At 42.5% G+C, this 24,965-nt stretch overlaps 2 protein-coding genes across 4 annotated transcripts in view; one reads left to right on the top strand and one right to left on the bottom strand.

Annotated features, from left to right (window-relative positions):
* The window catches only part of Tafa2 (TAFA chemokine like family member 2), a 442,456-nt gene extending 430,301 nt beyond the window's left edge, over positions 1 to 12,155 (bottom strand). Inside the window, exon 1 of one of the 3 annotated variants that reach the window (XM_036170015.1) lies at positions 10,489 to 12,155. The gene's annotated coding sequence lies outside the window, so the exon portion shown is untranslated. The remainder of the gene's footprint in view (positions 1 to 10,488) is intronic. The other 2 variants (XM_036170014.1, XM_036170016.1) reach the window with 2 other exon arrangements.
* On the top strand, positions 11,164 to 13,774 carry LOC118571104 (neural Wiskott-Aldrich syndrome protein-like). The gene is made up of 3 exons (XM_036170013.1): positions 11,164 to 11,655; positions 12,158 to 12,399; positions 13,522 to 13,774. Exons 1-2 carry the CDS (start codon positions 11,207 to 11,209, stop codon positions 12,285 to 12,287), a joined length of 579 nt encoding a protein of 192 aa, XP_036025906.1. The 5' UTR covers positions 11,164 to 11,206; the 3' UTR covers positions 12,288 to 12,399; positions 13,522 to 13,774.
* Positions 13,775 to 24,965: the final 11,191 nt, after the last annotated feature.

Raw genomic sequence — 24,965 nt, 5'->3', positions numbered from 1 at the left:
ATAGTTGATGTTTCTTTCAGTTTTTGTGGTGGTATTGTGTCCCCCAAAATATTGTGCACCCTAATAAACTTATCTGGGGTCAGAGTACAGGAAAGTCACAATATTAAACATAGAGGTTAGGCAGTGGTAGCACATGCCTTTAATCCTAGCATTCCAGGGGCAGAGATCCACCTGGATCTCCGTGTGTTCAAGGATACAGCCACGAATGGTGATTCACGCCTTTAATCCCAGAAAGTGATCCTTTAATCCCAGGGAGTGATGGCAGAAAGCAGAAAGGTATATAAGGAGGCGTGAGGACCAGAAACTAGAAGCATTTGGCTGGTTAAGCTTTTGGGCTTTGGAGAAGCAGTTCAGCTGAGATCCAGTCAGATATGAGGACTCAGAGGCTTCCAGTCTGAGGAAACAGGATCAGCTGAGGAATTGGCAAAATGAGGAAGCTATGGCTTGTTCTGCTTCTCTGATCTCCCAGCGTTCACCCCAACAACTGGCCTCAGGTTTGGTTTTGTTAATAAGAACCTTTAAGATTCCTGCTACAGTTTTTGAGACAGGAGTCTCACCCTGCAGCCAGGCTGTCCTCATATCAGAGACTAGCCTCATACTCCCAGTAATCCTGCGGCCTCAGCCACTCTCCAGTAATGGGATTACAGATGTGAGGCACCACACCCAACTCAAAGCTCTGTTACAAAGAGATGGTCACTTTCAGGGAGCAGCCAAGAGAGCACACATGAAAACCGGTCTTCCACATCTGCCTTTGCACTACTCACAACACTACTCAGGTACAACCAGAACCCAGAGACTGTGACCAAACCTTGACATCTAAGCTTTAAAAGGAGGTGGTTACTCCTGAAATTGCCAAAAATGATCTAAAGAGCTAATATTATCCTTGTAGGGTAGAAGATATATATATATATGATATATATGATATATATATATATATATATATATATATCATAATGACCTGGCAATGAAATGAATAAATTCCCTTTTTCAAATGGTAAAAAAATCATTCATGTATAAAGAACAGACAATGTCTGGTTTGTGTTTTAGGAAGTAGTGTGTTTTCTGACTAGAAAGCTAGGAAGGAGCCAAGCACTTATTAATTCTGCCCTCACAGAGTCTCTGAGCAAAGGGCTGAGTCATTAACACGTTCAGCCTGCTCACCATGGGGAGGAATCTGTCAGAGGTAAGAGTTGCCATCCTCCTTCCTCAATACCTGGAACAATATTCAGTGGTAAACACCATCCAGAGCCTCACAACATAAACTGTACTCCACCAACTAACAGGATGAGCTTTGCCTGAGAAGTTGTTGGAAATACAGATTCTCAAGCCCTATTTCAGAATTCATACTTGAAAGGATTTCCTCCATGGGATTTGTGTCTGCATTGAGAAGGCTAAGAGGCAATGGCCTAAGAAAAAAGGTATCATAGAATTACACAGCCCATTCCAAGTGTCTGACATAAATTTAAACTTCTATATACCCGGTACATCTCTGAAGACTTGGGGAGCCCACCAGAGATGACCACTCAGACACAGTTTGTAGCCAATTAAAAGTCTTTATTCCAGCTGGCTGGAACGACACTCAGGAATTCAGGTTATAGGTGTAGCACCACGCATCCAAAGTACAGGGTTTTTGAAGGCAAAAACCATGTACTGACATCCAGCTCAGCACCTATGGGAAGTGATGGGGGGTGGGGGTGTAACTTCAAATTAGCAAGCAATTTGACAGAAGCTAAGATAAGCAGATAGCTGGAGGGGGTTCTGAGCAAGCCAGCTGTTCAACAGAAGCTAAAGTAAGTTAGTTGATGCATCTTGACCTCAGGTTCCTAGATTAGAGTTGGATAATTTTCCACCGGATTCTCCATCAAGGAGATTAAATTCAAGTTAAACTTAAAATATCCTCAGTAAGAATGCAAGATGGAGGGAATTCTGCACCGTCTTACCCTGTCACCTGGCTACCAACTTAGAGTGAGTTCATCATCAAATATACAGTCATCTGAATAAATAATACTAAATACTGGGGCCAAACTGAGTCACTCATCTGTCTCATTCTGTTCCTTCCACTGGACCTTTTCCTGTCAACCACAGTCTACAAGTAGAGCTGGGAGATTGTGGTTGGAGATGACAGAGAGCTGGTACACATCTCCCTAACTTGTCTCTGTATACCCCTCTGTTGACAATAGCACACTCATGTCCTTCACATGTATATAGCCCTATAGATATATCTCTGGACTAATAAGTTATCTCAAATTTTGAATTCATTGTCATCATGAAACCTTCACACTTAAAAGTCGACTCATCTGAATTCTATTCTGCCATTCAGAAAATCCATACCATCATCGCGGCACGTCCGTGCCAAGCCTTGGCTGTCCCAAGTAGATGTTAGCCAGAATTCCACTACTCTCTAAGTTCTCCCCAGCAGCATGGCCAACACTGTCAGTGCCTATTTGGCATCTTCTACTTGGTCCCTTTCACTCATTTGTATTCTCAGCCTGACCCCGACAGGCACTTGAATTTGCACTCCCTCTAGGCCATGCTGTGCCTCTGATCCACTCAACATGTGTAATCCAGGAAAGGGAACGACCATTGGAATCACTTCTTTTGCTGATAGACTTTTTGAGCTGTAGTCAGTCCGTAGTACTACCTACTTCATTTTAAATACACAGTGTATGCTATCTTCCATCACAATCCAACCTGACTCGAATATTTTCATTATTTTGATTAGCTCTTTCTGGAGCTGTTCTTCGCGATTGAAAATAATAATGACCCAGCAAAAACAGGTACAGAACAGTGCGTTGCTCAGCCATTCCTTTGGAGTCATCTCAAAACTCTAGGTGATTTTACCAAAATGGAAAATTCCTTGAGGACAGACCAGACAGTTGGATGGCTTTCCTTTTTTCTTGTTGAGGTAAACCAGTAATACAGTTTATGCTTGCTGTCCATATAATGAATGTCTATGGCCCCTAAAAAGTCATATAATGGTACCTGAATCTTTGATGTGATATTTGGAAATGGGAAGTTTGTTAGCTAATTAAGTGTTAAGATTGTAGCCCCCCTGAATGAAATATGCCCCTATAATAGAGTCATAATTTAGATTGGCGTTCTCTCTCTCTCTCTCTCTCTCTCTCTCTCTCTCCCTCTCTCTCTCCCTCTCTCTCTTCCTCTCTCTCCTTTTCTTTCTATCTCTCTCTTTCCTCTCCCCCCTTTCTGAGAAGGTATCTGTCTTCACCAGAAACAGACCTTTACTGGACAGATCTGTTCATACTTTGTTTTTGAAATCCTGACTCCCGAACCTATGAAAAATAAATGTTTACACATAAGCCCCCTGGTCTATGGTACTTTTATTATAGCAAATTGACTGGCAGTATTAAATAAATACTTACCGAATAAATGGACTTTCCTAGGAGTCATTAAATTTTTTAATTTACAGTTTGAATGATTGTATCTCATCATCATATAACGCATGATGATTTGTCTGCTTTCCTAACGTCTACTTGGGTTGATCAAACCCAACCATTTTACATTTAGTGACAATGAAAATAAGCAGGAGAGGAAGCTGTAACCATTGCAAACCCGAGACCCATGGCCTGCCATAACTGATGTTGTAATAAAAGAGCACCATGAAAACTAGACACTTAAACAAACTGAATCACAAGATTTCATCTGATTCAATGTTATGGCCCCACCTCAGTCATCACCATCAACAACTTGACTTGTCTTGCAAACCATTGAAGGGATACCTTGCCGAGGAACTGAGCCCCACGGGAATAAAGCAACACTCTTATGGTCCCACGATTACCTATGGTTTGAGCTGCATAAACAATCTCCAGCATTCTTAGCGCTGCCCCCCATGAGTTTGATAATAGTTATTTATGTATGTTATCTGTTAACCAAAAGAGCAAGCTAAAAAATGTTCACCACTGAGCAAACAATGTGAGGACCAACTAAGCCATCAAGTAGCCAAGTCTAAATTTCAGACCCAATTCTGATCATAAATTTATAAATCCACCAATCATGGGTCCAAAGAGTTTTGTGTGGGGGTTGTAATAATAGTTAATGTGTAATATTCTAGCAGGAAACTACTGTCATGTAGCAGTCTAAGAACTAAAGCTAAAAAAAAAAAAAAAAAACCTAAGTTAATTTTTTTCCTAAAATTTAAAGTTCCCCAAGTGGGGCTTCTGTTTGCCAGCTGAAGAGGCTCCAGTGCCTTTTCACTCCCCTGTTGACCTCTGGATTGCCTCACTCAAATATAGATCATCCACTTCCTTCCTCCTCATATACCATTAAAAAAAAATGAAAGTTGCAGCAATTTCAGCCAATTTGACTCAAATTTCTGAAGAAAAGTACAAACAAGAGCATGACCCTATCTCTGTCACAATGTGCGCCGGCCACCTCTCAAGAAATCTGAACTTTCCAGAACCAGCAGGTTTGAGTGGCTCAAGTTCACCGTACATGTGTAAGAAGGCAGAAACAGAAATACCACTCAGGGTTTCCCACCTTAAATAAGACCATACTAGGTTGTGCCTCTGTGGGTGTGGGACTATCCATGAGTTAACAGAGAATGTATGTCTGTGTGTGTCTGTGTGCATCTGTATGTGTATGTATGTGTGTATGTGTGTATGTATGTATGTATGTATGTGTATGTATGTTATTTTCCTCCAATGTTTTGAATTTACCATTTCTGAATTTTCACCTGACAGGAGCAGTCACACATTCATTCTGCTAGTGTATCACACCCTATTGTTCCAGTAAAATTTGTTTGAGAGCTACCCTCTCAAGGAAAACATCCTAGAAAAGAAATCTGATGTCCACAGCTGACACTTTGTTAGTTAGATTCTAATGCACACACATGCAGAGAGAGAGAGAGAGAGAGAGAGAGAGAGAACAAAACTGTTTTGGTTGTATGTCCAGTCCACAATGACAAAGACTATAAAGCCAGGACAAAACAAATTGGAGCAAATAAACTACCTTGCTTTTCTTAGATGATCTCTTTTCATAATAGAACAAGCATACTGTGGATATTATGAAGTAGGAGTATTCGAAAGGAGTAAGCATATTTACTTCTTGAATATTTAAGTACCATTTCCTTTACTTTAAAAAAATATACTTTAAAAAGACAAAGAACTAAGCCTCAAATGAAGTAAAACCAGGGCAGCATTTGCACATATAGAAGATAATTTTAAATCATAGGGTTTTTGGTTTGCTCTAAAAGGAACCTGTCTCCTCACCAGCCTAGGCCACTGTGACTTGAAACTTGAATTCCAGAATGCAAATGTACTGTCCCAAAATCTTCTACCTAGCATTCACTATGGATATGTACATGTATTTGTTGATAAAGAGATGCCTAGCTCACCAAAGAAAGCAAAGTGCTGTTCTGAACTATTAAACTCAACAGAAAGCTTCATGTGCAGCAACAGGAGGTCATAGGCAATTAACACTGCAAATTGGAAGGTTTAGAATCCTTGTATGACCTTTAAAGGGCAACACAGCTGCCCATTCACATGCATGCAATTATGCACTGACTGGTTTGCAGGGGGAAAGTAAAAATATGAAAATATTTAGAAAAACAAATTTCAAAAACTACTTGAAGCTCTCTAGGTTTTGTGTGTACAGTTTTGTTCGGCAAGGTCCACAATTAAGAGCAAAGGAGATGCATTTGGCTGGTTGTCTCCATTTTGTCAAGTACTGAATTTGCCATCTTAGTAATTGCTGGAATGCAACATTATTGCCTTATTGAATCTCACGGTAAGGAGTTTCCAAAATCTACCGCATAGAAAAAGCAATACAAATATAAATTTAATTGAATGACTAGACGTGCTATTGCTAGGGAAAAGGGAAATGTACCTTTGCTAACTGGCCATTCAGGGGAAATCATAAAACAATTACAGCTACTATGGAATAATTTAGGAGACTGAAAGAAGATTAACAGGGCTTCATCTAATATAGGCAAGTATACTCTGGATTCCTTACTTACATCCCAGGCCTCCTATGGATCATTGTAAGCAAATTAGAACAGTCTCCTTGCAGATTATATATTCACTATCCATCTGATTTTCAAGCAAACTAGGTTGTGTATTTTCTGATGGCAATGCCAATCAATTGCCAAATTGATACTGAACTAGTGAATAGTGTGTCTATTATTACAGTGAGAGCCAACAAATACATGTGATATTCGCATTGAAAGTAGGTGGGTTTTAGAACTCTAACACAAGGTGTGAGGATAATATCAAGGTAGCTGATTTGTAACCACCATTTACAAATCACAATAGTATGTTTCAATGTGACTAGTCAGGTTTACATTGGGACTGGGGAAGAATATGCTTAATAAAGTAATATGTAGATATATCCTATGCTTTAAAATGTGTTGGAATTCTCACTGCCATGGTCAATCAGCGCTTCCCAAGATGCCCCTACAGACAGTAAAAAACGGATTTTTATATTTTTGTGTTTGTAACTTAGTCAATAAAAGTATCTCAGAGTAGACAAAAATCTGTATGCTGTATATAACAATGGATCAAAGTGTAAAACTAATTATAAATTATCTTGTTAAACTATAGATGCAGGTGTGCTATAGGTCGTCATATAAATTAGTGGAAAACTAGATATATAAAGACCTTTAATAGAGTCTTCTTGCCTCCTTTAGCACAAAATCAGTATTTTACATGAATACCACTAAAAATATGTGCATATATATATATATATATATATATATATATATGGATATAGAGATTATATAGAAACCCAATGCACAAGAAACATCTTCCTTCATATTCTAAGTGACTATTCCTCTTTAAAGATCTGTAAGAAAAAGAAGACAAAAATAAGTAGTTTCACTTCATGATAAGAACTCTGAAACACACTGTACTGAATGAATAGCAGCGCCAACGTGGAAAACCATGTAACATGTCAGCGTCCCATGATAACTGCAGAACAGAAGCAAACGTCCAGGTCTGTTTGCTGGTCCTACGTGTCTACAAACCATTCCAGACTGCTCTCCGAACTTAAAATGCCTGCTCTTTTCTTTATCAATGGACTGTTTACATAGTTCAGTGTGTGCCAGCTAAGGTTCCAGAGAATTTCCCAACAACACGGTAAATCCCCCTCTTCCAGGGCATCGCAACATCAGCGACTAAGAAGTAAGATGCATCTAGTGAAACACTGAACAAGTAAGGAACCCACAAATGATGTTGATTCAGCCAACATGGCCTTCCTGTCTAGCAGCAGTCAGTATTAATGAATTTCTTCTCTTTGTTTTGATGGAGCCCTACTAGTAACAGACTGATGAACTGCATTTGTAAATATCAGGCATAGATCAAAGCAGGCTACGTTAGACGCTCATTTTCACATCAATTTATAGTTTTCCACCAAGAAAACAAAACTGCATTATATGGTAAAGTTCCTAATTTTTGCTTGAATTTTCAGTGAACAAAACAGCTGCTGAATAATGCTACTTAATGAGGCATCTCTAATAAAAGACTGCAGACTTAAAAGTGAGGCCACTGAGCTGTTTGCACTCAATTGTTCCAGCTCTTCAAATACAATAGAAGCAACCACTGTCACTTTGGAGAGTTCCTCATCTGGGACATGCATTACCAATCTTATTAGTAAATGTCCATCCGTTTGCAATTACACCTCAGCTTGAACATGATCCAACAGTACTATTTTTGGAGAGCCATGATAAGAAATGCCAGGGAAATGCTGGAGAGGCAAAGATTATCCTCTTCCTGTACAGGGGTAAGCCATAAGATTCAGTTGGTGCTAAGTCAACCTTAAAAATGTACATTGCACATTTCCATATGAAAATACCTTTGAAGATGGCTATTGAAACACTATACCACAACCATTAAATCCAGGACTACTAGATATTTCTGATAAGGCCAAATAACTTCTCGAAAACGTCCTATCACCCCAAAGTTTCATCACTTTATAAATTTTTAAAAGGGGAAAGTGGCTCTGTCTAAAAATAGGCCTTTCTTTACAGCCATGTCATCACATTTTATAACTTGGTGGTTAGTAAATACTCTAATGCAGATAATGCAAGGTCTAAGCAGACTGTATCCCTTTTGACTCAGGGCCACAAGCTCTTTACCCTCCAGTTTGTCATTGCTCAAGTAGCTAACGTGTTTTCCAGTTCAAAATTACACACGTGCACACATACCCAGTGCCTTCCAGCATAACTTGTACCATTATTATAGGTATTTGCTTTTACACAAAGGTCTCCTGACTCCCCTTTAAGAAGCATAAATCAAATAGCACTGTATGTGAGTATGAAGCTAAGCATACCCAACTACTGTTTTTAAAGGCAAGAAAATAACCAAAGCCTTCCTTCCACCAGTTGTTTTAAGACTTTCAGGTTTTCAAATGCCGTTTTGAATAAGCAACACTAAAACCATGTGTGCTTCTTACAAGGCTCCCCGAGCCTAGTACTGGGTTTGCAAGGACAGTGCTCTCAAGCCCGTATGCATATAAATAATACAACCCGGCTGTTTGCACTGGAAATTGGGGAAATTGGAATAAAAGAAGCTTCAGTGTGGTTACTGATGGCCTGTAAGTGGTTACTGATGGCTTTTTAAATTAAGACTCTAAAAAGGTCAAGATCCAAACAATTGACTGGAGAGATCCCTAACAGCATGAAGTAGGAAAGGAATCAAGTGTGTCTGATCTGTTATTGGAAATGGACGATGTTAGGTGCCGATTTTGAAATTGTAAAGGACTCACCAGTTTGGGCATACATGTGCAAACACGGACAGGGAAAAGACAATATCCCTCATGCTCTCATTCTTTAAACTGTCAAATGTATGTTTAATCTTTTTTGCCAGTAACCTCCTTTATTACTTCACATGGAAGCCTTAAATTAATTACTCAATTGTCTTAAGTTACCTCGCCTAATAGAGCAGTTTAAAGGTGCTAATTGATAACAGTCTGAAGGGTGATGTCTACACCAATCTGCCTGGGCAGACAGGAACCAGATAATTACCAGCCAGTTGACAGTCATTGAAATTCACCCTGTCCTTAGAACCTGAGAAGGACCCTCAGACACTGAGTGATTTGGGGAGGGTGCTCTTCAGAGTAGGGAAATAAAAAAAAGAAAGAGAGAAAGAAAAGAACATAGGTTTGAGGTTTGACAGGAGCTTTGGTTTGTTTGTTTCCAAACCCAGGAAGGACTTTGAAATTCAAAGGAGGGTGTTTTATCCTCTATCTTATTGGCTTGAGACAAACTCATCAAGCACAGGGTGGGAGAGGCTGGTCACTGTTGTAACTACACATTCAATTCCAAAGGCTTCAGGCAATTGTTTAACACTGGCCAGAAAGTGGAATACTGGACGGGGAAAGTGTGGTCTCCCCCAAGGGCTCTTGGAGAGCTTATGGTACCTCCTCCAGGGGAGACCGGATGGCTCAGCCCGCAGCTCCAGAAGAAATAGGACGACAGACCTCAAACTTTGCCTTTGCAAAAGCAGTTTCTGGAAATGTGGCATTTGCCTACTAATGGCATAGAGCCATCCATCGGCCTGAAGACACCTCTTGGTAGACACCTAGCCTTTTAAAGCGCGCAGGGGGGGGGGGGGGGGGGACGCAGCAAAGCAGGTGGGCAGAAAAACCTGTGCTACTGACAAGATGTGGAAGGCATCTGCCCAGAAAGAAATGAAAAGCCATTAGATTAGTCCCCCGCCCCCCAGAGCTGCGCCTTTTTTCCCTTCCTGAAAGCTGTTCATTGAAAGATCCTTTACGAAAGCTCTCTTGTTGTAGCCTTTACAAAAAGCTGTTTCATTCGGTCATAACGAGTCTGTTGCCAGAGCGAAAGGAACCTTTAAGCGGGTGAGGCTCCGGAACTTATGATCGCGATTCTTGATGGAAATAGTTAAAGGTGAAGGGAGGAAGCAATAGCCCCCACGGAAACGCCCACCCGCTGCAGACAGGCCTGAGAATTAACTAGTCAGAAGTGGACAGAAAGTAGGTATTCCAGACAGGCGACCTGCCGTGTTCCGTGGGTCATCATCCGTCTTCATTGATTTCTTCCTTGATTGCGAAGCCCACCCCTACCCCCCCCCCTTTCCTCCCCAACTCCTTGTGAAAAGTCTCAAATGCTCACCAGCCAGGTCTGGTGAGCGAGCCAATTAAACCCCACTTGGGTCCTCGCCTGGGTCTCTCGCCTTCTGAAATAAGGAAGGGAGGACCCTGCTCCCCAAGCCTCCTGTCATGGCTCGGTTCCCCCTCCGGTGGTCCCTTGTTCTCCGCCCCTGTGTTCACCGTCCGCTGGGGGGGAAGTGGGGAGGGGAGGGGAGCGGGCTGCGGGACCGCATCTACCCTCATCTTGGTCTCCCGGGGCCGAGCTCCTTTCTGCCCCGGGCCCTCGAGGAAGCCGAGGGAAGAGATGTGACCACGCGGGCTGCGGGGGCGCACGGTCCTCGCGTGGCCACTGGGGTCCCCAAAGCCCACCGCGCCCCCACTCTCCAACCCGGGAAGGTTCCCGAAGGCGCGGCTCGCACCTACCTGCAGCCGGGCGTCCCGGTGGCGGCAGCACCTAGCGATGGTCCTGTAGCTTCCGCGGGCCGACGCCAGCCTTACCGCTCATGCATCGCTTCGGAGATGCCGGTCCGCGGGCACCATCCAGGGGCATAGGGACCTGAAGTCCGGCCGGTGTGTGCGAGCGAGCGTGACCCCGGGTGCGCGCGTGGGTGCCGCCTCCTCCGAAGGCTTAAAAAAAAGGGGGGGTCTCCGCAGTATCTTTCACATACAAGCTGGGGGTGGGGGGGTGTTCCCCTCCCCGAAGCAAGTGAGAGGTGCAAGCGCGCGAGGCCGGTCTCTGGTCTCTCTTCTTTACCCCACAGTGTCAAAGTAATCAAAAGGTTTGTTGACCCAGGAGGGGCGGGAAGGGAGAAGCCAAAGTCTCCGCGGCCCCCCGGCGGCGCCCCGCGGTCGCCCGGCGGCGTTCCTCGGCGGCGATGCGCCCGGTGCGCTCCGCTCCGGCGAGTGCTGCGAAGAAGATCCAGGCGGGCTCCAGCCAGCGATCGCCGCTCTTATTCCATCTCCCGGTTTGTTTGCTTTCAGCGGCGAGCGAAAGACTTTCTTTTTTTTTTTTCCTTCCCCTCCTCTCGCCCCGCGTCGTCTCTCCTTTTCACACACACGCGCGCGCTCACACGTCCCCCCACCCTCCCCCCCCTCGCCCGCCCTCCCCCGGGTTCTCTCTGGGGAAAGGCAATTGGACGCGATGATTCACCTTCAGCAAGAGCAGCCTCCGCGGTGCAAAACTCCTCGAGTGGCCCGGCTCTCCCTGGATCGCTCAGGCTCCGGTGTGGACCCGGTTCTGAGCAGGCTCGCCGGCTCGGCTCAGCTCTGCTCTGCTCTGCTCTGCGCTCAGCCGCCGCCGCCGCCGCCGCCGTCCCCTCCGGCGAGGCGTCCGCGTTCCCGCAGCTCGCACCCAGGTCCCCGCCGGTGCCCCTCTCCTCCGACACCTGGGCGCCGCCGCCCGTCGACTCCCAGTCCACTTAGCAGCAACTCCTGGCCAGCGGCAGCCCCGCGCCCCCGCCTCCCAGCGCAGGCGGCCGGAGCTCCTCGCGGTCCACCCGCGGCCGCGCTAAGGCATCGTGGGCTCCCGGGAAGGGAACCCTCTGCTGCACCCCCCTCCCCGCGCCCCCCAGCAGGCACGAGTGCGCGGAGGTGCGAGTTCCAGGCTCCGACTCCTGCGTGTGTGTGTGTGTGTGTGTGTGTGTGTGTGTGTGTGTGTGTGTGTGTGTGTGTGTCTGTCGCTTCTTCTTCGCTCAAGGCGGGAGTGAGAAAGAAGGGAGCGAGGGGAGGGGCCCAAGGAAACAAATCCAGATCACCAGGAGGAAAAAGAAGCAGCCGCCGAGAGCAATCAGAGGCTCCTCCTCTCCGAGCCCCACCGCGGGCGTTGTACTGTCAAAAGACACTAGTGATGGTGTTAGAAAGTCACCCCAAGCCGCAGAAAACCCCGCTGGTCCACCCGAGACCCCCGGTTCCACTCAGCTAGCTGGCTGACGACCGCATTAAGGAGCGACTGGTCCCACTGTACCAAAAACACTGAGCAGGCAGCGAGAGATGGGTTCTGACACTCCAGGGTGGGTTAAGCAGTAAAACGGGATGACGGGACCCGGAGGCTTTGGACTCCCTATCTCTCTCTCTCTCCCACTTCTGTCAACAGTGGCTGCAGCTGTGGAGGGCAAACTACCTTCCTGCAGAAAAACACAGTGAAAAGACGAGGCGAACGCTACAAATGCTGGACTATGTCTCCCTCTAGCGGGAAAACTGAATTAGAACGCTTGGCTGGTTAGCCCTGGGACTCCCTCTATATATTTTTTTTTTCCTACAAATAAAAAAGAAAATCCTATCCGATTCCAGAGAATTTGGCATTTCTACAACTTCCAAACTCGGGTGGATTTAAAGGTAAGATTTTTCTGGACAATCCCATGCCAGCATATTCATTGCTAAAGGAATCTCCTGATGTTTCCAGAAATTTCATAGCAAGACCCTAAAAGGTCATGTCCTTAAGGTTTGGCCCAACTGGGTCTTGTTACAGTGTACCTAAGATCCCGCATGCAAAGCCTTCTTAGACTCAAGCTCATTTTGATCGTGTTTATAAATGACAAGACTTTAACCTAGTGGTTAGGATATGAAAAACTGAGTAAATAAGAGACTTAGACACAAAAAAGAAAATGCTGACTCGGGAGACCTTACCCAATCCTCACTCGAGGATCTTGTCTTTAATTGACTCCTCTTGTTCAGCTAGGCTAATTTTTCAAGATGGCTAAATTCTTTCCAGGTCTAAGCTTTTGTGTTTTCATAGCCCTGAATCATTGAAAGGTTAGCATAATTCTTTCCACCAGCCATAAACTAGTACTTATTACCATATTTACGAAGAACTAGGGAATATGTTTTGGTTAATTGTTTTATGGTAACATGCTTAGTAATTTAGCCATATTTTCTATCTAAAGCATTTTGGGTAATTAAATTAAGTTGGGAGCACTATTTTAATAAAGTGTTCCTGCAGATTTTATACAAAGGTTTTGTTGCGTCAGCCAAGATTAAAGTGGGTCCACCTGTAACTTTGATAGTTAGATTTTGTGAGCCTTGTAATTTAGCAGGAGGCTTGCTTTACACGTTTCTGTATTTTCAATTATAGAATATGTATTTAGGTTGTGATTAAACATTTTTCCATCTATTTTGAATTTTTGTACTTACTCTATTCTAACTTGAAAATTGTGCTTAGCATAGTCTTAAAGAAAAACAATGAATTCCTTCTGAAGCAATTTCAAATGTGAATCCAAAACAAAATCATAGAGGGTCTTGAATTTTAATAGATCACTCCAGGGCATGACAATCATTTGTTTCCTACATACCTTCAAATGACCTCTTTCAAAAGACCATTGTCCCTTATGATTCAAAAATTTTTATTTGCTCTCAATCACATGGTAACTCGTTTCCTGAGGGAACAAAGTTTATTTTTTTTAACTACTTGCCACTACTTCATTGCAAATCTTACAATACTTTTCTCTCCACTCTCTCCAGCAGTCATAGGTTCTGAGCAAGAATGACATGGAAACTCTGGACTCTGCACTAGTATTAAAACCATCTCAACATCTTCAGAATATCGGCCTTCCCCCACGAGGAGTAAAAGGCATGATTTATCATCTTTCTAGTTTCTAGTTCACAGGGCCTTTGTGATTTCATGAAAACCTGTAATTTTTATCATGTTTACTTCTGTTGTTAAAACATGGGATGTTTGATTGTACTTTTTCCAACTTAGCCCACTGTGTTTTTACAAGCATATGAAAAAGTAAAGAGAATAAATGTATAATTACAAAATACAACAGAAGTTCCTCGTCTGTGGCTCCTCATCCAACACCTAATGATGCTGAAATTTTCTAACACCTTTGTGCTTTCTCTAAACCTCCAAGCAAATAGGTCCAAATAACTTTCAGATCGAGGTGTTGAAATCAGGACTCTGAAACAAAATCTTCTGCATTCCTTCCAAAAGGAGCAAAAGGTTAAACACTCATCTTCTTGAACAGAACTCCAAGGTTGATAATCTACCATCTATTTAGTTAGACTTTCTGCTTCCTCTACTTTATGGAAGAAAAAAAAGGTGACTTCTTTAAATGCTGAATTTAACCACAATTCCGTCATAACTCACCGAGTTCTGAGAACTCACAGTGTTGTTACTACAGGTGTTCTTCTTTCTGCCTTTAAAACTCTTCTCCTGAAGAACACCGGACTGCAACGGCCTGCCTAAACTACAGATTTTATAAATTGAATCATGTGGCGTGTCTTCCCCACCCCACCCTACCCCCCACAGCTTCTTTCCATCAGCATAATTACACTGAGATTCACCAGCGCCACTGCAACCACAGAACAGCCCTGCCTTACGTCTGGGTAGTAATACTAAATATTTGACGGGCGCCTCTTGTGTTAATTCCGGTTTGGGAATACGACAAAGCCACGAAGGACATCTGTGGAGGATTCCTTCAGTCAATCTGCTTTCAGTTCTCATAAGTAAATATCTAGGAAGAGAAAGGCTGTGTCCTTTAGCAGGGTGGACTTAAAAACGAACGCTGTTTAAGGTAGGGCACACACCGCTGCACACTCCGCTCAGCTGTTGTGGAGATTTTAGGAGCCAAGGCTTTAAGTCTCTGGTAGAAGCTTTATAGGTTATCTCAACCCGCATCTCAAATCCTCACAACATCCAATAAAACAGATGAGATGAAGAAAATGAGGCAGTAGGGGGCAAACCAGGCCGGCCAAATCAAAAGCGAGGGGTGATTTTAGTTTTTGTATGTTTTTATTCAGAGTCTCCCCCCGCCCCGTGGTCCCTTCCCCCAGCCACTAAAAAATTCTGTCTTCCGTATGACATCGACATCATTCGGACCTGGATTCTGAAAGGCCACTAACAAAACGTGTAAGAATGCAGATGCATCTCCAAGGAAAAGAGACAGAAAGAGAGAAGAAAAAGGAGTCCCGATTCCCCCTGTGTGTGTTCTTCTGGGCATCGTGATATTTAAGAGAATCCCAGTAAACTCGTAAAGCAGGCAACCTACAGGGCAACCATTTGTCCTGTCCTTTCTTACTTCTGTTGTCTCCACCCTAATTTCCGTCTTCTCTAAAGATGCCTGGTGGGTACCAACTCCAGACCTTGCACATGCTCAGCAAGTTCTTTATCACTGCCCCAGATTGGGTTTTTTTTTTTTTCTTTCTTTTTAGCAAAATACAGTGCTTTGCCAAGTTGCCCAGGATAATGACTATAGAAGCCAGGCAAGCTTCAAATATGATCTGTCTTCCTCATCTTCTCTAGTGCCAGTATTTCTTGCATACACCACTGCACTCAGCTCAATTTCTAGGGATTAAGGGGGTTTTCCCACTTGCTGGGATTGGGGGGGGGGCAGTCTCACTATATAGACCAGACTGGCCTTGAACTCTCAGAGATCCACACGTTTTGGCCTCCCAAGTGCTGACATTAACAGTATGTACCAACACACCCAGTTTAATTTTTTAAATACATTGTTTAAACATTTATATCATTGTTTGATATGATCAGGTGGATAAACAGAAGCACAAAACTCACTCCATATACTCCAAAGTGACGCACATACTTCATTAACTTTCAGTCTCGCTGTAGGTAGCAGAGTACCCAACACATGTAACATAGCACACATACATGCAAGAGACACGGCTTCAAGACCAGGAAAAAAAAATGGTTTGCTTCACAAAAATAATGTGGAAAAGGCACTGAGATCATACAATTGCCCTGTCGTTGATTTGGGTCATGTTGCTGTGGGTTGGCTATCTATGTTCAGCTGGAGCTCAGGTAGGAAGTTCACCTGGACTCCATTGGGCTTCTTCAGCCATCCAGCAGTTCATCTCCTCTCTCACTGTGTGGCCCCTGGCTGAAAAGAGTGTTGAGAGTAACTAAGCCTTTTGGCAGTCACAAACTGGTGAAGACCTGTAAAGTTGTGCACCAGAAGGGGAGACCTTGAAGTCAATGCACTTTCCAAGTGTCTGCTGGAATCAGGGGTGTTAACGGTTCTTGGACCAGACGGTTCATAAAGCCATGCCAGGCTCAAAGGGTAAAAATCTCCATCTCTTGATAGGCAGAACTGCATACGGACCTTTTGCAGGGAAAAGGAGACATTGTTTACACTCTCACAACCTACTGAAATAGCTATTGCAGAGGCTAATGGTTTGCACAGTAAATTAAATCAGGTGCTTTATGGGATGACTGTGAAAAGCATCCTATTCTCATTAAAGGTAACAGAGCACCTTTCTGGGTCAGAGTAGAAAATTTGTCCAGAAAAATCATCTCGGGGCTCATTCCTGTTATTAAACATTTTCACCAACATTATGAAATATGACTTCATAACTCTTTACCTCTCGGGAAAGCAAGATATTCCTTTCAGTCACTGACTGAATCCCATGGTATTAATTTACAATCCAAATGTACCTATTATATAGCAGAGGCTGGCCTGTTAACATAAGAATAAGGGGTCTGGAGATGGCTCAGTGGTTAAGAGCACACAGTGCTCTTGCAGAGGACCCAAGTTCAGATCTTAGCACCCTCATCAGGCAACTCTAATGTGGGGATTTAACAAGGCAACTCCACATAGTTAAAAGGTTTATTTGGGGGTAACTTACAGCCAGTAAAGGGATTGGTTACAGGATCTGGGAGAAGTGAGGTGCAGTCCAGAGGGGTTCTTGGGAGAACTCTGCTCAGTCTAACATCCAGCATCCAGGATCACAAGGAACCAAGAGGGCCTGCATGTCCAGATCTGGGGTCTTAAGGGCTCTTGTCCTGGCCATGCCCCAGGGGCAGGTTCTAGGTAGGTGTGGCAGTTACCAGCTGCCTCACTGGGGTGGTGCTTCAAGGTCATAGCTGGAACAGCTACCCACTACACAGATCCTAACTTTAACTCAAGCACCAAGGAATCTATCTCCTTCTTTTTGCCCCCATAGATACATAGGCTCATGGACATGTCCCCCATACAGACACACATGCCATGTAAATTTTTAAAATATTTTTAAGGTTTTTAAACCTAGAAGTAAGTAACATTTACAAGGAAGTAATTGTGCCTTGGTCAGTGCGTTCTAACCTGAAATCATCTACTTTGTTAATTCACATACCTTGTTTGCTTTGTGATGTTTAGTCATGAGATGAATACCTAAATAAACTTTATTTAAACCCTTGGCACCAGCATACTGTATCTGTAAGCAACACCTCTTTTGCCTCATTAGTTCCAATTTATTGGTTAAGACTTGGGGACAAGAGTTATCCCTTATAGGAAAACATCTCTAATTCTCCCAATCTACTGTATCAACCTTCTCCTATGTATGCCCAAATACCTGTGCTTTATTTCATTTTTACACGTATCACATTGTGTTGTATTTTACTTAATTTTTATAATTCATATCCTATCAGACTATGTATATGTAAGTAGTGCCCATTCATGTATGTCTTTATTTTAGCCAGTGAACCCACACATATGAAGAGATCAAGGGCTAACATATCTCAGCTCATAAGACTAGGAGATAATATATGTTTACATTTATTGATGCTAATAATGACTTTAAATCTCCATCCTGAAGGAGACAAAGGTGACGTTCATTTAGCTGAGACCTCCAAGTTGTTCCTGGAAATCTTGAAAGGTGCTGACATTTAGTCTTTTCGAAATTTGTTTTCTTCATTCATACACAAACAAACACAAATGCACTACACACACACACACATACACACACACATCCTACATACACACACACATCCTCCACACACACACACACATACACACACACACACACACACACACACACACACACACACACACACATTAGGCACTCAAATCTACTCTTTCTGACCTTGAAAACACCCATTTGTTTTCTGCATTCAACTCTTTCCATATGCTTTTCAACATAAGCCTCATCACAGAATAGGAACTAACCCTAGTGGTTACTATGGCATAAAAGTTCTTGTTTTCTACAACATAGTTTTCAATGATCAAAGAAAAACACCCCTCAACTCCAGAATCTCCACCTTCTTTCATAATATATTCATTGTAAGTCACAATCAGGTATGCAATTTCCCAGTATGCCCAATTATTAGGGTAGTTATATAAGGGAGGAAGAGACTCAATATGATTGCCATACTGGAGCCTTCCCCCGGGAAACTTGGTCCTGATGCTGAGCAAGCGTCTGATGTGTAGGCAGCTTCATGCCTTGTGAGCACTGAGGACTGTTATAGGGGGTTGAGGTCTCACCCTAGTTGGAGATTTGTTGAATGACCAAAGTGGAAAAAACAGCTTTGGGGAGAATGTTTCTCAATGGTTTGAAGAAAAAAATGTGAAATTAAATTGTCTGAAAAATTCTAAAAAACAGAAATGACCAAGGACACCAAATAGAAAGAGAGGGAGTTGTCCATCGTCAAAAAACCAATTCTATCATTTCATGGCTGTCATCATATTAACTCCTGGGTCAAGAAGATACCACAGTGGTAGTGGTCTGAGACATCAAGGGATTTCACTTAACATCTTGTGTCCATGTTTCAATAAGCAAAATGCTAAGGTCTATGAATAATGGTCTTTCAGATGTTTTGTTTCTGTGGTGATATTTGTGTGTGTATACATACATGTATGTAGTACTTGCTAGTAAAACTGTTAATAATACAGTAGACTGAGATTTCATGATTTCCATAACTGTTGTAAATATAAATATAAATGCATTGTAAATAGCTAGTTTGGGGCTGTAGGATGGGCTAAGATGGACAACTCCCGATAATGATGAAGAGAACAGTTTCAGCCAGACAGTTTAGAGAAGAGGGTCATGAGGATTGAGTGTCCCCTCCGTCAGAATAAAAATCTCCAGTGACTAAGGTAGAAAACCAGAGCATTTAAATGCACCTTATTTAACTCACTGTCAGTCTTGCTTCAGACGATTTTTATGAGTTTACCTAGAGTTCATCCTTTGCCAGTGTCCACCAGAAGAACATGATACATCACATCCTGTCTGCATGGCTAGTTCAGATATCTGTTTCTGAATGTTGTCATGCTGGTGGCAATCCTGAACAAGTAATGTTTCTTCTACTCTTCATTCTTCCTGCCTGGTTGATTTGATTAGCTCAATCAAAAAGTATCTTCGGTTTACTTTTTAACTCACTTGTTTTTTTGTTTTTTTTTTAAGATTTATTTATTTATTATGTATACAGTGTTCTGTCTGCACATATCTCTGCAGGCCAGAAGAGGGCGCCAGATCTCACTACAGATGGTTGTGAGCCACCATGTGGTTGCTGGGAATTGAACTCAGGACCTTTGGAAGTGCAAACAATGCGCCTAACCTCTGAGCCATCTTTCCAGCCCCACTTGTTATGTTTTTATGAGTGTTTTACCTGCATATATGTACATGCACTACATGCTTGCCTAATGCCTGCAGGACCTGAAGAGGGCATCAGATCCCCCTGGAAATGGAATATATTTGGTTGCGAGGCACCATGTGGGTTCCTGGAATCAAACCCGGGTCCTCTGTAAGAGCAGCCAGTGCTCTCAACTGCTGAGCATCTCTCCAGTCCGGATTCTGACTTACTTTTTGCCCTCTCCTCACGGCATTTCCCACTGGAAGGTTGTAGAAACAAAGAAACTCTCACTTTTTTTTTTTTTTTTTCGGTTTTAAAAAAATATTACTTTTACCGAGCGGTGGTGGGTGGTGCATGCCTTTAATCCCAGCACTCGGGAGGCAGAGGCAGGTAGATCTTTGTGAGTTCGAGGCCAGCCTGGTCTACAGAGCGAGATCCAGGAAAGGCGCAAAGCTACACAGAGAAACCCTGTCTCGGAAAAAAAAAAAAAAAAAATTACTTTTATTTGCAGATGCCAGATTTTAGAATTATTTTGAATTTCTACAGCCTGGATCCTCTATTCATTGCTCATAATCATAAGACCTTCTGTTGGAATTCTGCACTGATATGTGTAACAGAAGACATTTCTCCCAAATTAATTGGAATAAGTTTTTTTTTTTCCTTTTATTGAAAATAAAATTTTCTCCCACTTAACATATCCTGATTATGGTTTCCGCTACGCTACTCTACTCCTCCCATTTCCTCCCACCTCCCCTCCCTTCTGGATCCTCTCCCCTTCCAGCTCTCATTAGGAAACAAGCAGGCTTCTAAGGGACGACAAGCAAATGAAATATATAATAAGGAAAGTAAAAACCACCGCATCAGACTTGGACCAGAGAAAGGAGCAGAAGGAAAATAACCCAAGAGAAGGCACAAGAATCAGAGACGTCCCTCATTCGCACACTCGGGGATCCCATCAAAACACTAAACACAGACAGACTCAGTTTCACAGGAACAAAGTCCACTCTGGAATGGAGTCAGTTAGCAGTACCCTGTGGAGAAGCCACGGGGTTCCTGGCCTTTAGCTCAGAGGCCCATCCCTGTCAGTTATTTGCCAGCTAAAGAGATGCTGATACAGTTTTTGTTCCTCCTCAGAATGGGAGAGGTAAGAATCGGAGGGAAAAAAACTAAACATTGTCTCAAAATGAAGCTAAGTAGACAGCAATGTTTACAAATCTCTATCAAGAAAGAAAACTGATACTTATCCTTTTCTTCTTGTAGTAACTACACCAAGTGGGTATTGTTTTGTGGCTGCGATCTGGAGCTCAGCTATTAAGTAACTGCCACGTTAAGTTCAGTTGGAAAGTTTGGCATCTGAAGTTAAGTGAAGAATACCAAGAAAACCTAACTTCCACTTTCCAGTCAGGTGTTCTTTTCCTTCTATGCTCCGTGTGCTTCGATTATTTCCAGAAAGCTTAAACACAAACCCTGAGGTTCCTGTTTTCAAATTCTCTTTAGATGCCGGTACAAAATTTCCTCCCGTTTTTACAATCTTGCAAAATATTCTCTCCACCGTTTTTCAGTGAAAAAAAAACTTTCTAAGTTTGATGCGTGCTGGCCACCTAGCGTCAAAAAAGGGCAATTGCAGGCAGATCCTACCATTTCTACTGAGAAGAATGTCAGTATATTGCTCTGTTTTGCTGAAGCAAAAATAAATCATGGAGGAGGTTCTGAAGTCTTTGAATGGAAGAAGCTTCTACGTGTCAAATGTGCACCCATAACAGAAAAGAAATGTCAAAATGAGCAGCCGGTTTTAAATGAAGATTTTAAGTACTATAAATGAAAGGCTTACGCATTCCAAAATTCTAGGAAAAAGCAAAGAATTTTTTTTTAAATAGGGAGTAAAAAGAAATGAGACAAAATTTAGTCATATGTTCAGAAGCAGCCAAAAATAAGAGTTATAGCCAGTCTTTTCACACTTTTTTTTTAAATGAGGAGGTTAATTAGGCAGTGTAATGAGCCACAGAAGGACTTAGTGGAATTGCCAATATTAATAGTATGCAGAGAAATATCTATCCAGACAACCGATGGGAAACCTATAGAAATCAAGTTCTACCTACCTGTAATGACAAACACAAGTAAACATACAACAAGGCATCTTTTAGGACCGACGCCAGACACCGTCATCTAAGGGGAGTGACTGCTCCTGCCCTTAGCACAATTCAATAAAGCAAAAATAACAACACTGTCACAACGTGAAGCTATTAACGTCATTAATCCAACTGTATGAATGCCAGCGGGGAGCAAGCTTGAGCACAGATATACACTCTGTGTTGGTTTTAAACTTTGAAAGTCGGAAAACAACTGTAGAACTCTGACTACAAGAAAGAGAGGCTTTTATTAAAATGCTGACATATCTTCTTCCTCGAGTGCTTGGATATCTGTTGTGAAACATAACTCCACTGGGGTATCTACTGCCCACGACACAAAAACATTCAGGTGATAGGTTAGACCAGTGACTCCTAACATGTTTGTCCCTTTCCATGTGTGGGAGAGAGGGCACACTCATAAGTGTACCATGATTATTTGAAATTCTGTTCTCATCCCTGGAAGCTCTCTTGTCCCCTTGAAAGAGACTATAGTTGATGAGGATAAGATGACAACTATAACTTCCCAGCTTTATACATCAAATATTCCCCAAATTTAGTTATTTATTAGCCTCGTTATTCACGACCCACTTCACAACAATGTATCCACTTGTAAGTAAAAAATTACAGCATTCAAGTAATAAACACCACTGAGGTTTTTATTTTAGCTACCATTGTAACTCAAGACAGAAAAGTCAGGAAAAGGGAATGCAGCAACCTGGTTTGTGTTTACCAGCAGCTAATAGAACTGAAAAGGTTGTGTCAAACCCTGCTGTCACTTTATCCCCAAAGTTTGTCTTTAACCTAAACCACCGAAAACTTACACTTGCTTTAACAATATTCCGAATGAAAATTCGACAACTTCCTGGGTGTCACAATCCACTTACTTGCTCTGAGTTTGACTTTTGTGGGTTTCCAATGAGCTAATGTCAGTCTCCTCAGTGTGATGTTCCATTTTCTCCCAGTCTGTCCCCTAGAACTCACTCCTCCAGGCACCAGCAAGGACTCTGGAAGTCTCCAGAGCTTCACCGTCTACCCTACCCAAGGCCTCCAGCACCTGTGAATAAAGACAGACCCTGCTCCAACTTTCTCTCGGAATAAAAGTCCTCAAATATTAGCCCTCTTTCTTCAGCAGATAGAATTGTTTTCCTTTGAAAGTCTGTTAAGACAGTTTCACTTTTATATGCTCTACCAGCATACGTTTGGAACAATTAAAATTTTTATTTCAGCCGGGCGGTGGTGGCGCACACCTTTGATCCCAGCACTCGGGAGGCAGAGGTAGGCAGATCTCTGTGAGTTCGAGGCCAGCCTGGTGTACCAAGCGAGTTCCAGGAAAGGCGCAAAGCTAGAAACCCTGTCTCGGGGGGGGGGGGGGGGGGGGGGGAAAAATTCAAATGGCTATTCTTAATTATCAAAAATGTGAACCAATTACATTGGAAAAAAAATAAATTGTTTTGACAGGACAATAACAATTTCATTATTTTAAGAACAAAGATATGCTCAGTCACGAGTCCAAAAGATACGAATTTCAAAGTAAAAATTATTTGCAAGGCATAAAACCATGTACGACTGGGGTGTCTGAGTTAACCAAAAGCAAGCCCAAGCACATGACTGCTCTCTGTAGTCTTTGCTTCATACATTACTTCTACAAAAGGATGCAAATATGTCATGGATCAAACAGAGGCTACATAACCCAAACCAAAGCTAGCTTGCTCTTCTCAGTGAAATCGTTATATCCAAGGTTGTCAAAAAACTGAGTGAGTAGAACTTACACCAACGGCCCCAGAAGTTCTGCAGCTGTGCATTCTAGCATCTTTGAGCAGACCCATATCCCTTGGACATGTGTAACTTTTGTTGTGGATGCTGACAAGGCAGCTGCTCTATCATCCTTTCTGACTTGAGGAAAGGACTGGGTCAAAAAGATGGACTGGAGGAATAGGAGAGTGCTCCTTATTGTGCTTTAGAATTCAGGGTAGAAATCCTTAGTTGTAGTTTGTTTGTGGGAAAACTGCACCATTTTCATGATAATTACTTGAACAACTTAGATAAATGCTTCCGGCTTAATATCTGCTATTTTGTACAAGTTGCTATTGGGTACTTGATGGTTTTTAGCGGTGCTCTTAACTCTGCGAGGAAAAGTCACAAAACACGACAGAATCCACTAACAAGAGTTTTACTAAGACAAGGAGAAAGGGATAGATGTGATCAGGCCTGGGTAAGGACATGTGTGGGAGAAGGGGGCGGGGGTGGGGGGGAATACATGGGGCCTGCTTTTTTAAGGGCCAGTCCACACCTGTGCACACAGGTTGTTCAGAATCCGGTATGTCCCAATCCTATGGAAACAGTTATTAAAATGGAGATTAGGTTCTTCTACGTGTATTTAAGGAAACAAAACCCAGAGACTGAATCAAGTTCTCACTTCACACCACAAGTACACAATCACCCTGTGAACTCACACTTAGGGGAAAACAGTTATGAACCTGAGGAAGGTATATACTAGAATTTCACAAACTCTTCCAAGAGACCCAGAAGTACCCTGAATCATCAAGTGATCCAGCAAAGAAGGCCTGATTTAGTCAGCTAATAACTGCCAACATAAAAAAAAAAAAATGATCTCAAGTTTCTCAAGTTGGCTAAATTATGCCACACACACCCCAAAATTCATATATTGAAGTCTTAACTTCCAATCTCTCAGAATGGAACTGTATTTTGAGACACTTATTATTTTTTAAATGAGGCTTTTAAAGAGGGGAAACTTGATCCAACATGCCTGGTACCCTTATTCGAAAGGGGAATTTCAAAACAGTTGTGTACAAAGAAGATAAAGATAAAGCCTAGAAAAATCGCCCATATCTTGATCTCAGAGCTCAAGCCTCAAAAACTATGAGAAAAGTATTTTCTGATGTTTAAATCACTCTGTGATGGCAGCCTATCACATTAATGATAAATTAGTCACCACTAACTCCTGATATAATATGCTTCAAAACAGAAGGAAACGTTAAGGATGTAGGCACCATCTTTAAACGTTCCATTTGTGACTGTGATAACCAAGCAGAATGACATCCCAGGAAAGACCCAGTTTCCTGATCAAAGGTAAAAGGAAATCGTCTGGAAGAAGAAGGAAATTGTGAAATATACATACCTAGGCTAGAAAGTTAAATCACTATTTTTCACAAGATGCTTTTCCTTGACACATCCACAAAAGCCAAAATATCCAAGATGCTTTTACCTCCAGGTTTCTGAGCTGCAATACTTAAGGTAGTTCCAGTTTCTGTTTATTCATATTTTGGGCGATTGGTAAGTGGGTAATACCTTTTATAAATGATTTATTAATTGCATGGAGCATATAATCAGTAAAAGCAGCCTTTTACACACTTACATAGATCATTTGAGTTTTCACTTCTCAGTTGCTGCTCTAACAACAGGAATAACCTGACATGAACAAAAGGCCAGGTAACAGAATACAAAAAGAAATTTTCCAGAACGTCCCGTTGCCTAGG

The sequence above is a fragment of the Onychomys torridus genome, chromosome 20 (genome assembly GCF_903995425.1).
Source record: "Onychomys torridus chromosome 20, mOncTor1.1, whole genome shotgun sequence".
In the NCBI taxonomy this organism is placed as follows: Eukaryota; Metazoa; Chordata; class Mammalia; order Rodentia; family Cricetidae; genus Onychomys; species Onychomys torridus.
The sequence above is the reverse complement of the archived record's forward strand: the minus strand, read 5'-3'. Positions and strand labels throughout refer to the sequence as shown.

Coding starts and splice junctions, on each gene's coding strand:
- LOC118571104 (XM_036170013.1), top strand. CDS start 11,207: ATGATTCACCTTCAGCAAGAGCAGCCTCCGCGGTGCAAAACTCCTCGA. Junction 11,656..12,157: donor GCAGGCACGAGTGCGCGGAG/GTGCGAGTTCCA, acceptor TTCTGTCAACAG/TGGCTGCAGCTGTGGAGGGC.